The 15,763-nt window shown below is 51.3% G+C and overlaps 1 protein-coding gene across 1 annotated transcript; it reads right to left on the reverse strand.

Moving 5' to 3' along the window:
- Nucleotides 1-7,332: 7,332 nt before the first annotated feature.
- KRT74 (keratin 74) lies at nt 7,333-14,983 on the reverse strand. The gene is made up of 9 exons (XM_060657542.2): nt 14,493-14,983; nt 13,669-13,883; nt 13,165-13,225; nt 12,578-12,673; nt 11,938-12,102; nt 10,617-10,742; nt 8,934-9,154; nt 8,444-8,478; nt 7,333-7,735 (listed from the first exon to the last, which is right to left on the reverse strand). The coding sequence occupies exons 1-9, from the start codon at nt 14,961-14,963 to the stop codon at nt 7,545-7,547; spliced, it is 1,581 nt and encodes a 526-aa protein (XP_060513525.1). The 5' UTR covers nt 14,964-14,983; the 3' UTR covers nt 7,333-7,544.
- Nucleotides 14,984-15,763: the final 780 nt, after the last annotated feature.

Here is a 15,763-nt window from a genome sequence, read left to right on the forward strand (position 1 = left end):
GTGTGTCTGATCAGTGTGACACACTCGTTGTGATCTCTTGGCCCCAGTCAAGACACATTGGCTCCCTTCTGGGGTCTGATAAACCTCCAGAGAAAGCCTCAGAGGGAGAAGGGAAAATCAAGTACAATCCAAGAGGGTACTAGAGATTGAAGGAAAAAGGAAAGCCACAGAGGGGAGGCGAGCCCTGGGGACACTGAATCCACAAGGGCTGCCTGGAGGAGGGAGTTTGGGTTCTAGTCTGTTAAGGGAAAAACGTTTGGGTGGGCTGGCAATGGGGAATGGCAAAAGCAGCCCAGGAAGGGCATTTGTAAGGAAAGGGCCCTCCAGCTGGAGCAAGCACTAGCAAAGGGCGAATATGGGTGATGGTCCCTAGATCCCAAGCTGTGTATGTAATAGGGAGGCATTGAAGGCTCTTGAGCCAGGTAGACCCTGAGCAATACAGTTTGAGGAAGCAGAATGTAACTACTGGGTGGGTAGGAAAAGTGGGGTGGGGAGAGGCTGGAGGCATTGAGAGGGGCAGGGTTCTCGGAGAAAATAATTGTCTCCAAAATTAGAGAGAATGAGCTGGGTTGTTTGGATGACATCAGCTCCGATCCTGCCAGCCCTCCTCAGCAGATGGACTCAGGAAGTGAGCGTGCGGTCTGTGGACCCCCCACAGGTCCCCCTCAAACCCTTGTACTCCCCGCAGTTTCAAGCAGGTGCGGCACTCAGGCCCAAGGTGGCTGGATGGAGCGCAGTCCCTGGGGGACTTGGCCGCAATCAGAGCCACTCATATGGGGGCAGGACAGCTGTTCAGCAGGTTTGCAGCTGGCAAGGCCAAAGGTGAGCTCACCCCAGAGGAGCTGGGGTATAAAGGATGGAGGAGGGCTGTCCCGCCAGGCACTCAGCTCCACTCCCACTGTGTGGTGTGACTGCCAGAGAGGCGTCCTCCTCGTTCAGCTCTGTGGCCAGGAGCATCTCCCTTGAGCTTTGCTGGCCATCTCCTTCCTCCAACCCCACTGAAGCCTCTGACGAAGTGTGTGGATTTGGGAGTGTGAGGAACCAGGTCCTGGTCCTGCCGGGTGACCTTGGGAAGGTCTCCCAACTTCCTAAGCCTCTGTTTCCACATCTCTAAAAAGGGGGATGCTCATATGTGCTCCACCTGCTCCCAGAGGTGGACGGGAGACACCTTGTAAATAACAACGATAATGATGGTACTGATCCTACTAATAACAGCTAACACACATTGTGACCTCTGCCAGGCACCACTCTAAGCCGTCCGTGTGTGGTAGCTCATTTAGTCCTCACAGCAGCGTGTGAGGTGGGCACTATTATCAACCCATTTTACAGATGAAGATATTGAGGCACGAGGAAGTTAAGCTCGTAAGTAGGGGAGCCAGGGTCCAATCCGGACGGCCTGGTGGCCATCTGCACTCTTAGCCTCTACGCTGTGCTGGCTTTCCTGTGTACAAGTGCCTGTCCTATTCCAGGTACGCAGGGCCAGCTCCAGCCTCCCCTCAAGTTCCGGTTCCTGGTCCCTGCTGTCCCTCTGTCATCTCAACCTCAGTGTGAAAAACGGATTTTCTCCTGTTCTTCTTCCTGCACAGACCCTCCAGCCTGCTGTATCTGACTCCTGCTCTCCTTCTCAGCCTTCTTTGCTCTTCGGAAGAACATTAATGTAGTGTCAGGACTCAGGTGAAGGTAGGTGGCGGGGGGTGCTTGTGAGGTAGCTACGTGTTTCTCACATATATCGGCTTTTCCCTGATGTCACGTTCTCCCAGCCCATGTGGGAGGACGTGTGTAGGTGCACATCTGTGCGTGAGTGGTCGTGAGCATGGACATGGGCAGAATGGGTGGCCAGCCAGCAGGGAGTGGCCTGGCTGTCCCAGTGGTGTGTGGCTGACATCCACTGTGATGGGCTAGTGCCCGACTGTACTGGCTGTTACATATTTTGGGTATCTTCTGAAGACATGGGTCTGTGGGCCAATGAGCATGTGTCTGTGCATGTATACACTGGTTTCTGATGGCAAGGGGCCCCTGTTGGGACTAGCTCTCTGTTCCTCTCCATTGGTGGCACACAGGTCAGTGTCCCATTTTCCTTATATTCGTTTTCAATAATAGCCATGAGGGGCAGCATGGTGACTCCCAGCTGGTGACCATTTGAGGGAATCAAATTCATTCATTCTTTCAACATCCCTGAAACCACAAAAGTAGGAGAGGTTCTGGCTAGCTGGGCCTGAAAGAACATCTCTTCCCGGGGGGAGGGGGGCAGTAGGATGGACAAGGTGACTTCTCAAGGTCACAGAGCATCCATTTCACCAAGAGCTTCTCTGCCAATGCACACGGACGAATCAGTGAGAGCCGCACATGATACCAAGTTTGGAAGAGAGGGAGAAGGTTTGTGAAGATGAGAAAACAGGAGGGTTCCAGGCAGAGGGAAAAGGCACAGGGAGGAGAGGTGGGGGAGAGCAGCTGTGGCTCCAGGAGGCAGAGCACACACACTGACTGCCGTCTTCTTAGCAACCGCTCTGGGCCAGGCATTGACCACATACTGGGGACAGAGGAAGACAGGCTGGCAAATCCCCTGGGCTTGTCCTTGACCAATCAAATGGAAGGTTAGTTATCTCTGTCCCCCTACTGGGCCCGACTGCTCCCCCATCTTTATCACAGGTTGCTATTTGCCATATGGTGGGAAAGGCTGGGAGCAAAGTCCAAGGACATGGTCTCTTTGGTCTTTTTCTTGCTTCCCTCCACCCCCAAATTTTACTTTTTATTTGCGTGAGAGTCCCATAACATAAAAGTAACCATTTTAAAGTGAACGATTCAGTGGCATTTAGTATATGCACCATCACTCTGGTGCAACCATCACTCTGTCTAGGTCCATACATTTCATCACCCCAAAAGGAAATGCAGTACCCACTGGCAGGCTCTGCCCCTCCCCCAACCCCTGCAACCAAGTCTCTATGGATTTACCTATTCTGGACACTTTGTATGAGTGGAATCATACAATGTGTGACCTTTCATGTCTGCCTTCCTTCACTTAGCACCGTGTTTTCAAGATTCGTCCATATTGTAGCACGTATCAGTACTTGACTCCTGTTTATGCCTGAATAACACCCCATTGCAAAGGATATACCACATTTTTTTTTATCTATTCACTCATTGTTGGACATTTGGGCTATGTCATACCCTTCTAGGCTGCTATGACAACTATAACAAACACCACAGACTGGCACCTTATAAACAACAGAAATTTATTTCTCACGATTCTGAGAAGTCCTTCTGAGTCCTTCTGAGAAGTCCAAGGTCAAGGCACCAGTATGGTCGCATTGTGGAAGAGGCCCTCTTTCTGGTTCATAGCCAACTACTTCTCACTATGTCCTCCTATGGTAGAGGGGCTAGGGAGCTCTGCGGGGTGTCTTATTAGAACACTGATCCCACTCACGAGGGCTCCCCCCTCATAACCTAAGTACCACCCCATCTCCTAACATCACCGTATTTGGGGGTTAGGATTTCAACATGTGAATTTGGGGGACACACAAACACTCAGACCACAGCAATGTGTTTCTGCCTTTAGTTATTGCGAACAGTGCTGTGATAAACACGCATGTACATGAATTTGCTTAAACGCCTGTTTTCAATTCTTTAGGATATACATACCAAGGAGTAGAATTGCTCATATGACAACCCTACATTTAACTCTATGAGGAACTGCCCAGTCGTTTCCCACAATGATGAACCATTTTACATTCCCACCAGCCATGTACAAAGGTTCCAATGTCTCCTCAAGCTTGCCAACACTTTTTATTTTCCATTATTTTTTTTATTACAGCCATCCCCAGCGGGTGTGAAATGGTACTTCACTATGGTTTGGATTTGCATTTCCCTGATGACTAATTGTGTTGAGCACCCTTTTATGTGCTCTTTGGCCATTTGTAGATCTTGGGAAAAGAAGTCCATTAAAGTCCTTTGCTCAATTTTTGGTTGGGTTGTTGTCCTTTGTTGTTAAGTGCTACGAGTTCCTTACATGTCCTGAATACTAAATCTTTAGCAGATGTTTGATTTACAAAGATCTTCCCTTATTCTGTGGGTTTTCTTTTCACTGTCTTGATAGTGTTGTTTCATGTACAGAAGTTTTAAATTTTGAAGTCCAACCTCATCTATTTTTTCTTTAGGTGCTTGTGCTTTGATGTCATATCTAAGAATCCTTTACCAAATCCAAAGTCATGAAGATTTATTCCTATGTTTCTTCTAAGAGATTTATGGGTTTAGCTCCTATATTTAGCTTGTTGATCCATTTGATGTAATTTTTGTATATGACGAGAAGTGGGCGTCCAACTTCATTCTTTTACATGTGGCTAGCCAATTGTCCCAGTATGTCTAGGCATGGCATTGGCATCCTTGTCAAAATGGCCATAAATGCATGGGTTTTACTCCCCCAAATCTTTTGAACGTATTTGTGCTAGGTAAAAAGATCCTAGGAGCATTATCTCTTAGGTGCCTCTGTTAGGTAAAGCTCCCTTAAGTGTAAAGCCCAGAAAAGAATAAGGCAGTCCTTGCCCTTGAAGTCCCCAAGTCTGGCCCTGATGGAATCAGTCACACAGAGAGAACATCTCAATCACGTGTGGAAATGTCACGTTGGAGTAAGCAATGGGCACTGCAAGATCCTAGAAAATAGGCACTCAGCCCAGCCTAGGGATTCATGGAAGTTTCCAGAAGGAGTGGGAACCTGAATGGAATCTCAAAGGAGCATTAAGAGTTGTCCAGGTAATGAAAGGTGCAAATGACAGTCCGTGCACAGAAGCTGTGTGAGTACGAGCATCACCTGGATAGATGATTCAGCTCCTAAATACATCTTCATTGGAGGTCTACACAGAGCAAGTAAACCAGATGCTTACCCTCCCAAACAGTGTGGACACTCCCTCATTCCCCGGGGCTGCTCTCCAACCAAAAATTCCATGCACACCTGTTCCTTCTGGTCTCTTTGTCCTGTGTGCTGAAGTCAGATGTACAGAATTGAAGTCGGTCACCACTCCACTGGTCCTACCTCTACGATTTCTCCTTCTTGGGCTTCAAAGGGATCTCCAAATTGAGTCCCAAAGCAACAGCACAGTCACCCCTGTGCATTTCTCAGGATCTTAAGTCAGCCCCAGATAACAAAGAATCTGTCCATTTCTCAGGTGGATAAACTGCAACCAAAGGAGCTTCCCCTCTGCTCTCCTCAACACCTCAGCACAGGACATGTTGCCTCAGTCCCTCAAAATCACATCTACCTAGACTCCTTCACTGTGCACCCAGGACTGGGCACAGCACCCAGGCCTTACCACCCCATGGCCAGAGGTATGCCTGCACTGTGGCCCTAGAGGAGGTAAACCCCATGAATGGCTCATGGGTTCCTCTGAAGGCTGTTTCATGTTACAGATCCCATCCACCCATCCCCTCCCCACAGCCTCTCTTACTGGGTCACTGGGAATTTGGTCTTTGGAGAAAGGCAGAGCATCAGTGCTGGGAAGGGCTTTAGGGGTTCATGACCCACAGAGTCCGTGGATGGGCTTTGTGGGTTTGCAAACCTCTGAACATGCAGACACATTTCTGTACCTTTTTTCAGGGGGGATCGTCCACAGTTTTTATCAGCTCGTCTGAGTGCAACAGGTGATGGTTAGTGGCTGAGCCAGAACAGAGCCCCCATAACTCCCAGGGCACTATTTCTGGTACCCACAGTGATGACAGCGGTGACATCAGAGAGAGGCATTTGGGCAGAAAGCCCACCAGACTCTTGGGCTCTTGTGCTTCCCAAGGTTTATTGCATCTTGGCACACACAGAAGGGGACCTCCTTAATACATGAAAGGCACAGTGAGGTCAATGGAGGTGGCAGCTTGGGACGAGAGGTCCCGCCCTCGCAAGGCCTGCCCCTGTTACCCTGAGGGCTGGAGGGGCAAACATCTCAGGCACATTTATGATACCAGATAGACAGAAAGCCAACCAGAGGGCTGAATTCTGCAGGCCAAAGCTGAGGAACTCAGAACCCCATCCAGCCCCACTGCTCACTTTGGAAAATCTAAGACCTCCCACTCCCCACCAAAATAAGCACACAAAAGCTATCCCCAAACCTACCGTGATGGTGTGCTTTAAGTTCTCTTTCCAGGAATCTATGTGCCTATCTTTCTAGTTATTTGATTAAACTTTCCTCCTCCTCCAGGAAGCCTTCTTTGCTTAGCTTCTACATCCTGGTCTCTTCTCAGCATTGTTGCCTGGGACTGCCATTCCCTGATTTGTACGAGGACATGATTTGCATCTATGTCCATCTGTCCCATCAGCCTGCGATGACCTCCAGAGCAGCTTGCTCTGATCTGCCTCCTGACTTTCTAAAGGCTGGTGCATGTGGGTGGGGCGGGGCCCATTATCATTAGGAGGTGAGCAATTTGGTGAGATTGACACACTGACAAGAGTGTACCTCTGATATTACTCAAGGGCAGTTTATTGAATGTACAGCAGGAATCCAGAGTTCTTAACTCAAGCAAAGAAGGGACTGGGTGTGACCATTTTTAGGAATATTTACATCAAGAGCCATGACTTCTGGCCTGGGCAGTACCATCAGAGATAGATCAAGCTCCCCCCACCAAGCACAGCTCATAGCAATAAGAATTGAGAATCACAAGCACAGCAGGATACAGCCCCAGAGAGAGCACTCAAGATAAGCCACACACCCACAGTCCTCAACAAAAAGGCAACATAATCATGCTGCCCTCATCAAAAGAACCATGGGTTCAAAAAAACTCCCTTTGTGAAAGAGGCAGTGATATGCCATGGAAAGTATATAGACCCTGGAGTCAGCCAGACCTGGGCTTGACTCGTGGCCCTGGTACTTCGTGGGTCACAGGGACAGATTCTACAGCCTCTCAGAGGATGGGGCTTCTCCTCTGTCCTGAGGATGCTGGTTGCATCCACCCAGCAGGTTGGGTAAGAAAGACCGGCATGAGGGGAGCCTGGCACATAGCAGGTGCTTAGCATATGGTTGTAGCTATTACCAGTAAGGGAGGAGTGGTGGGTGACCCAAGGTGGCAGGAGATCCCTACGTTCTCTGTCACTTGGCTTTGTAGAGACAGATACAGCTCGTGGTCTGAGAAAGGACACCTTTTCTCCTAAATAATGGAGTCATTCGGCAAAGACCTTTCTGAGGGGACAGGCAAGGGCTGGCTGACCGCTTGCCTCCTGGGTGCACATGGAATGAGCCTCAGCCTCAGCACACAGCAAGACTATTCCCCCTCCCCTCCCCTCCTTCTCCGCCACCCCCTTCCCCTCTTCTTCCAGGGAGAACCAGAGCTCCCCAGGGCCAAGAAGGTAATTGGAGCCTGTGCCCCAAAGCCTCCTGAAGACAGTAAGGGGAAACAAGAAGTCAGAGTCCACGCGGTACCTGAGGAAACAGGACAGTCAGGGGAGACACGGCACGGGTGGCCGAGTGCACTACAGACAGTCCCGGGACTCGGGGGTGGAAGGTGGGGGACAGCAGACAACTCCAGGTAGGGCGGTGGCCAGGATCTCTCTTCTCCTAGGTGCCGGGGGCTTATCGGGTAGCTTTCCTGGAGGGGGCGCTCTTGCCCCGGGCATCCTTGAGGTCTCCCACTCGTGCCCCTTTGGCCCTGGACTGTCCGGCCCAAGTGCTGCTGGAGCTGCCCGCCAGGCCACTGGGCCCCGTGTCAACACTGCCAGAGGTGCCGGGGTGGTAGTAACTGTTTCCACCGCTGCTGATGACAGCTGAGGAGGAAGGGCCGAGAACAGAGAAGAAGGGCAGTGAGGGTCAGTCAGGAAAGAAGCCATCCCCCCTCAACCCCCAGCAACCTTCAGCAGCCTGGAAACATCACAAAGACCCACAGACACCCTGCGATGTGCCAGGCTCCGCGTGAGGCGAGGACCACACAGCACAGATGCGATCCCTGTCCTCCTGGAGATTCTTGGACTGTTTGGCCCCCAGTGTACATTCTTTTTTTTTTAACTTGTTATTTAAAGTTTATTTTATTTATTTTTGAGAGAGAGAGAGAAAGAGAGAGAGAGAGAGAGAGAGAGAGAGAATCCCAAGCAGGCTCCACACTGTCAGTGCAGAGCCCGATGCAGGGCTCGAACTCACAAACCGTGAGATCATGACCTTGAGTCAGCCGCTTAACCAACTGAGACACCCAGGCGTCCCTGCCCCTGTGCGCATTGTTAACCCTCTCTCTGGATGACAACGCCCTGGGAAGAGACAGGAAGGAAATTGGGTAGGCATGACTTCAGTCACTGTTGCCATGGGACAAAGGGAAATAGGTTTCCTTTGAAGCCAGAGAAGCTTCAAAAGACAGTTGCAGAAATTCCCAGATTGGGGGTGGGGCAGAACCACTAAAGGAGGTGGCGTCGCTCTATCCTGGTGTCCACAGCTTTCCCATCCAGCCAGAGTCCCCACCCAACCCATCTCTCAGGGACACTTACAGATGCTCACAGACGATGGATTCTCACCAGACATCCTGTAAGACAGAAAGTTAGAGAAGGATAAAACCTCAAGGAAGTGTCTACATTCAGCTAAACCTGGATGGGCACCTGCTTTAACACGTAGATTATTTTCATTCATCCTTAAAACACTCCTCGAGATGGGGATTATAATCTCATTTTACAGGTAAGAACATAAAGATGCAGAGACGCTCAATGATTTACCAGGACTGCAGAGCTTGTGCGTGGCAAAGCTAGCAATGAAACCCAATCTGGGGTTTCTGTGTGACCCCACCTGGTATTTTCAGAGCACCCCTCATGCTATTTGCTTCATGTTTGACCTCCATCACAGGAAGGAAGGGAAGCTGAGCTCCCCAGTCAAACCACCACCTTGTGCTCATGTTGTTCATCTTCCACTTCCCAAATGTCCCCAGCCTAGCAGCGAGCCACCCACAGCCCCTTCTCCCCTGCTTCCCCCCGCCCACCCCCCCACCTGCACTCCTCGCCCTCCAGCAGCTTGCGGTAGGTGGCGATCTCCATGTCCAGGGCCAGCTTCAGGCTCATGAGCTCCTGGTACTCCCGCAGCATCCGGGCCAGCTCCTCCTTGGCCTGGTACAGGGCGACCTCCAGCTCATCCAGCTTGGCCCGGGCATCCTTCAGGGCACTGTCGCCCCGCTGCTCGGCATCGGCGATGGCCGTCTCCAGGTTGGCACACTGAAAGCCAAAGACCAGGGAGATCATCAGAATGCAAGATAGTTTTTAGATCTTCTGGGTTAGGTAGCACAACCCCCATTCTTTACAGATGAGGCCTGAGGTGACAGCAATTAAAAGCTGCAGAGCCAGCACTAGACCCTGGGTCTCCTCTATTTTCTGTCGCAGATGGATATTTACAGGAATTGGTGTGAGAAGCTGTTGAAGCAGTTACATGTCATGAGTATAGGAAGAAAACTTTGATGTTCGCAAAGTTGTCTAGTCCCTGGGGTTGGAGGCCACCAGTGGCTATAAATTCAAAGGACACCAGGTCCAAGAGAATCACGCTGAGACCCCAGCCAGAACGCCTCTAAGGAGCAGACAGCATGCCAAGGTGCCACTGTAGTCAGATTCCTGCCTGCAGGACAGCTCCCAGTCAGGACCCTTGCTACCTGTTAGCACCAAGAGCAAGCATTTCTGGACCAATCCAGCACTCTGCAGGGAGTCTGGCTCAGTCCTCCCCCCTTGGCAGCCTGAATTGGGTGAAGGAGGCTTCCCTTAGAGCAGGAGATTAAAGGCCTGAAATCACAACTACAACCTCAGAAACTAGATTCTGACAAACACCTAGCAGCACTGTGATGCCATGTACTGATGGGGAGGAAAGCTGTCCCCGGGCTCCCCCTCATCGCCTGGAGTAGAGGCCTCAGGGAGGAGAGTAGGCTCTGATCTTTCAGTTTGGTGACTCTGTCACTGGCAGAGTTGACCTGGTTCTTTGGGGAAGACCAGGACAGGAAGGATTCCCCACCACCTTAAAACCAGCTCCCCACTGACATGGTGTTTAAGTCTTGCTGCTTCCAGGTGAGACAGGATCCCCCAGCTGAAGTGGACATCCCACGTGGTACAGGGCAGGGCCACCCAGGAGGGCTTCATCTGCTGTTGTCCTCCCTCCGTCACCAGGACTACGCCCCACCCGGAGGGCAGGAACTTAACGTGGCCATGGAGGGGCCCGGGATGCATTCCCCACGCATCCCACATGAGTTGAGTGTCCATTGGGAGGAGGAGGTGTGGGAGCTGCCGCCAGAGGGCACATCTGAAGGGTTGTACAGCAGGTGTGTTTCACATAGAAAAGGTCTGAGAAAGAGGGAAAAAAGAAAGAGGAAACCTGATTTCTAATGTTGGCTCTGTTGATGACCAGCTGGAGACCTTGGGCAAGTCACTTTCCCTCTCCAGCTCATCTTCCTTACCTATGAACTGGGAGTCAGATGAGGTAAGCTCAAGGCATTTCCCAATCCTGAGCACAGTGCCAGCTCTGACCACAGGGGTACAGAGGCAGGTGGGAAACAGGGACAGTGGATGGCTGAGGGGTTCCCACGCCCAGGTTGGGAGATGTGCTTTGTGCAAAAGGGTGGGCTCCAGTTTCTCCATCGCAGGGGATGAAATTGAACTTCACCAAGAACTTGACAATCTTTGTGAAGTTGCTGCCCACCTGCTTCTTCACATTGGCAATCTCACACCGGATCCTCTGGATGAGCCGGTTCAGCTCTGACATCTCGCTCTTGGTGTGTTTGAGGTCATCACCGTGCCGGCCGGCTGCCAGCTGCAGCTCTTGGATCTGGTTTCCCAGAGATAGAAAGTTGGTTATGAGACAGGACTGCATCCCTTGTCCCCCAACTTGAAGTAGGGGAAGGGTCCTGAGCAAACAATCCCATGGCTGGGACCAACCAGGGGAGGTGGTTCCAGAGCAGGAAGTGATAGAGCGGGGGCCTGGGCACCCTTCCAGGGGTTTTGTGGTGGTTCTGGCCCAGAAGTCCACCCCCTTCTCTAAGCAGAGCCCTTGTGCTGGGTCCATCATTTCTCATTGCTCTGCTTGTGTTCTTTCCCCAGCTGGATGAAAGAAAGATGTAAGTCACATTTATTAAGCACTTTCAAAATCTAAGAAGTGCTTTCAGCTTGTTTAACACCTCTTTACAGAAGCATCTGCATAGGCCAGGCTCTGCTCCAGGTACTGGAGGACATAGCAGTGAGCAGGATAGGTGAAGTCCCTGTCCCCACAGAACATAAATTCTCCCATAGCCCTTTCTCAGTGACAAGTGGAGAGCCAGGAACCTGACGGCTGTGTGTACCCTTAAGACGGCGGGATTGTTGGCTCGGGGCTCATAGCTCATATCTTCCCCTCTCCCCTTGCCCAGTCCTCCAGAGAAGAGGGGATGACATATCCATGGACAGGGGACGAGGAACCTGTGATCTTTGCTGTTAGTGGGATTTAACAAACATGACAAGGGGGGCCAGAGCATGGCAGGTGTGAAGCCCTGAAGAGCACCCAGGTAGAGTCTCCTCCAAACATAATTGCCATTGCCCAGAAGGTGCCTAGACTTTCACTTCCTCATCTTGGAAGTCTCCCCAAACTGATTAGGAAAGAGCTCAGGGCTTCCTCTTCCCTCCCCACCCCACCCTGGGGCTTCCCTAGTTACTCTCCCCCATATTTGTTACTCTTCTGCCCCATAATGACATGCCATAATCCCTGGAAACACATTTGTTTTACAGCAGGAACACCTCTCTTCTTTCTTTCGTCAATGGATTGCCTGTCCCTCTCCGTTGAATATGCCCATCCACACCAATTTTATGTTTTACCTTGGATAATAGTCTCTACTAAGAATTCTTTTCGAGTAGGATGTGGTTAAAGCATTGGTTGTAACCATTCTTTCTTTCAGCACATCTACAAAGATGGCTCTTGAATTCACTGGTGGAGGTGTCCCTTCCCAGGAAAGGAGAGGCTGGTGGAGGACAGCGATCCCCCTGGTGCCCACCTTGCTCTGGTACAGGGCCTCAGACTCTGCCTTGCTCTTCAGGGCGATCTCCTCATACTGAGCTCGGACCTTGGCGATGATGCTGTCCAGGTCCAGATCCCGGTTGTTGTCCATGGACAGGATAACAGAGGTCTCGCTGGCATGAGTCTGGATCTGGGCCATCTCCTGAATTGAGAGATGAGGAGAGTCAGTGTCACCCAACCTCCCTCTGCTGCTTATTAGTCTTCTGGGCTGACGTGGTGGGAAGAAGTGCCTGCTCCAGATCTGTCTGTTGGAGCCGAGGGAGAAGGCTCACAGCAGCAGGATATACCCCACATGGGCAGCAGACAGTCAACGGCATTTCCCATAACTCACAGGGTTAAGAACCTGTGCTTGAGTAGAACTTCACAAGGTCATTTTTTCCTGCCTGCACACAAGGTCACTATCATAGTCCAGGTGGGATTGTCTCTTATGTATATAGCTTCTGGGGACCAAGATCTTACACTTCCGTGGTCTCGCAGTGCAGAGTTTTGCACCTTTCTATAAAAACAGGCTTCATTCTATTTATTCTAAATCCTTCTAATTGGCATCCCAGGGAAGAGCCAAGTGAAGCCTCCAGCTGGCAAGAGGCAGGGTGGGGAAAGGGTAGGAGTATCCTCACCGCGTCATACAAACACTTGAGGAACTTGATGTCTTTATCCAGAGAGTCTACTTTGGCCTGAAGCTCCACCTTGACTGTGTAGGCTGCATCCACATCCTGCCAAGAGGTGCCCAGAACATTCAGTCAATACCATCCCATCTCATCAGCTTTCCCTGTCCCTGATCCCAGAGCCATCTGATTTCCTATCTTTTTGCCTGCAAATGGAAGCATATGGTTGAATAAAATCACTCAATATTGCTTTTTCTCATACTCACTTACTCTCTGAAAATAGGGAAAGGGGAATGTTGCTTGTTACATTGGAGAAAAACAATGCCCAGAGAGGTAGAATGAGTTTCCCCAAGTCACACAGGAAGGTCAAGCTGGACCAGAGATTCCTGACTCCCAGGCCAGAATTCTCTGCTGTCTGTCTCTCTGCCCATCCCCTGGGTGTGTGTCCTGTCTCTCCAACTTGCTAGAGGCCAGAACAATGACTCTGTCCCCATTTAGGCGTAAGCCCCTCCCGAGGAGGCCTGGGCTGGAGTCCTGAGTGGAGGCGGTTCAGATAGGGGTGCAAGAGACCAAGGTTCATAGGCTCTTCTCTTTCTTACCTTCTTGAGCACCACAAACTCATTCTCAGCTGTTGTACGCTGATTAATCTCCACCTCATACCTGGGAGAAAGGAGAGAGGATAGCAGAGACCTCAGTCCCACTGGCCAAGTAACCTTCCCTTCCCACTGTCCGGGCAAATGCTTGGGTGCAGAGTCCCTGCTGGATCTCCTAGCGTTGCACAGGCTGGGAGTGGCAGGACTATGTCCCTGAGTTGCCTCATTTATATTCCACTCTCTGGATCCTAGGAAAATATCCCAGTGTCCATTAGGCTCCCTAAACTGGCCACTGAACCAGTCGGTGGATCAATGAGCATGGAACTCCTTCCAATCAACCAGATAGGACGTTCTTATCAACAGAGCAAGCTGTTGTGCCACAACCAGGGGAGGGGTGTGAGCCCCTGGCCCTGGTGCTTGCTCCCTCCCCACCGAAATAGTGGCACAGAGATTGGGTTTGCCAAGAAGCCTCTGGGAATATGACCTATGACCTTGGTGGTCCGTGCTCACCTCTTCTTGTAGTCCTCCACCACGTCCCGCACGTTCCGCAGCTCCGAGTCCAGCCGCACCCTGTCCCCGGACAGTGTCTCCAGCTGCTTCCGTAGGTTGCTGATGTAGCCTTCGAGGATGGGCTCCAGGTTCTTCCTGCAGCTGTTCAGGTCCAGCTGCTGTAGCAGCTCCCACTTGGTCTCCAGCACCTGGTTCTGCTGCTCCAGGAACCGCACCTGGGACCACAATGGAGGCTATTGTGTCCATGGACATGGGCCATTGACTCCCAGGTTATATGAATTTTTCTAAAGTCGTTTGGCTTAAGTGCTGACTCTCCACTCATGGGATTCCATGCAAACTAGACCTTTACAAGTGCTCATTCCATAGCCTTCTGGACAAAACCAATCCCTGAAATCTCGAGGAAGAAGGAAATTCCATAGCTTTCTTCCGTCACCTGACTCAGCACCTGGGAGATGCTCCCCCTGATGACTCAGCCAAGGGTTTCTTCTGTACTGTGAGCCCTCCCCTCCCAATAGTGCTGATCCTACCTTGTCTTCTTTAAAGAGCTGGAGATTCATCAAGTTGTCCTCCAGAAACCCAGCACTTCTTTCTCAAGGTGGGGCTATGCTTCACTCAATTCTCCACCCTTCTTTGCAAAATCCCCCAAGAAAGCAGCACATTCATTCATCTCTTTGTGCTACCTAGCTTACAAGATGTTATGATCAGGGAGCCCTTCCTGACACCCAGCTGCCACCTTTCCATCCACTGTGCCCTGTCTACTCCCAGGCAACAGGGATTTGTTCCCATCTCACTGGACTGTCTCATCCTCCTCCTGTGAGACCCACCTTGTCGATGAAGGAGGCGAACTTGTTGTTCAGAGCTTTGATCTGCTCCCGCTCCTGGGTGCGCACTCTCTGGATCTCAGGGTCCAGCTCCACGTTGAGGGGGGCCAGGAGGCTCTTGTTGACGGTGACCTGGTGGATGCCCCCGGGTGGGCACATGGATGGGCACACGGGCCCCGAGGCCACACTGCCAAACATGCTGCCAGCAAAGCCAGTGGCCCGGCCCCCTCCATATCCAGAGCCAGGCCCAAAGCTGTAACCTCCAGTCCAAACACCACCGCCAGCTGTATTGAAGGAAATACACCGATTCCCTCCAAGACTATAGAGGCTCCGACTGCCGAAGCCAGCCCCAGGTCCTTTGCCAGCGGCACGGCAAGAAGCCATACTGCCCACAGCCTTCCTCAGCACCACGGCTGAGCGCCCACTGAAGCCACCCTTGTCACCATCAGCCTTGATGTTCAGCTGGCGACTCATGGTGGGAAGGATGGAGATGACAGAGCTGGAGAGAATACCAACGGATAGAGAACACTCTGACGGGGCACCCAGAGTGCTGCCTCCTTTTATCCTGTCGAGCCCAGGACACCGGAAAAGGGCGTCTCTTCACTATCTCCTTTCCTAGTGCTAAAGGGCCAGGGGCCATGGGCAATTTGTAGAATAGAGATCTCCAACCCTTCGTGGGAACAAAGCATTTCTGATAGCAAGCGGAATATGCTGTCCTTGCAGACTGGAGTGGTCTAATCTGGCATTTATCTGTGCTCTTAATTAAGGAGCAGGAAACTTATCCCCTTCAGAGATCTCCTAGCTTTATTTTTCCAGGGCTTCCTCCATTTTGTTTATCTATCAGTGAGGAGCAAAGGCAATGCCTGGCTTTATCCAGAGAAGACCCATCTGAAAACCCAAGGTTTCCTCCCAAGAGAACCCATCTCCCATTATTGGGTTGGTGGTAGTGAGGAGCCGAAGTGTTCATGCCAGAGAAGAGGAGACTTGGAAAGAACATGGTGTCTTCAAAGATCTAGATCCAAGACAGAAGTTCCAGGAGTCATTCTTTGGGTCACTGTCGGGACCCCAGCTGTTCAGCAACGGAACGAACCATAGGAAGATAATGGAAGCAACCACACAGAGTCTGCATGGCCCTCAGCAGGGGTATTGTCTGCGGCTTTCTCTGGGTGAGGCCTGCGGGGGGTGGTGGTTGGTGGTGACCTTGATGTTGCCTTTTCAACAGTAAAAACCTTTTCAGGCAGCTGGCAGTTCCTGCAGCCACGTTTTTGCTCCCG

The sequence above is a fragment of the Panthera onca genome, chromosome B4 (assembly GCF_046562875.1).
Source record: "Panthera onca isolate mPanOnc1 chromosome B4, mPanOnc1 haplotype 2, whole genome shotgun sequence".
Taxonomy (NCBI): Eukaryota; Metazoa; Chordata; class Mammalia; order Carnivora; family Felidae; genus Panthera; species Panthera onca.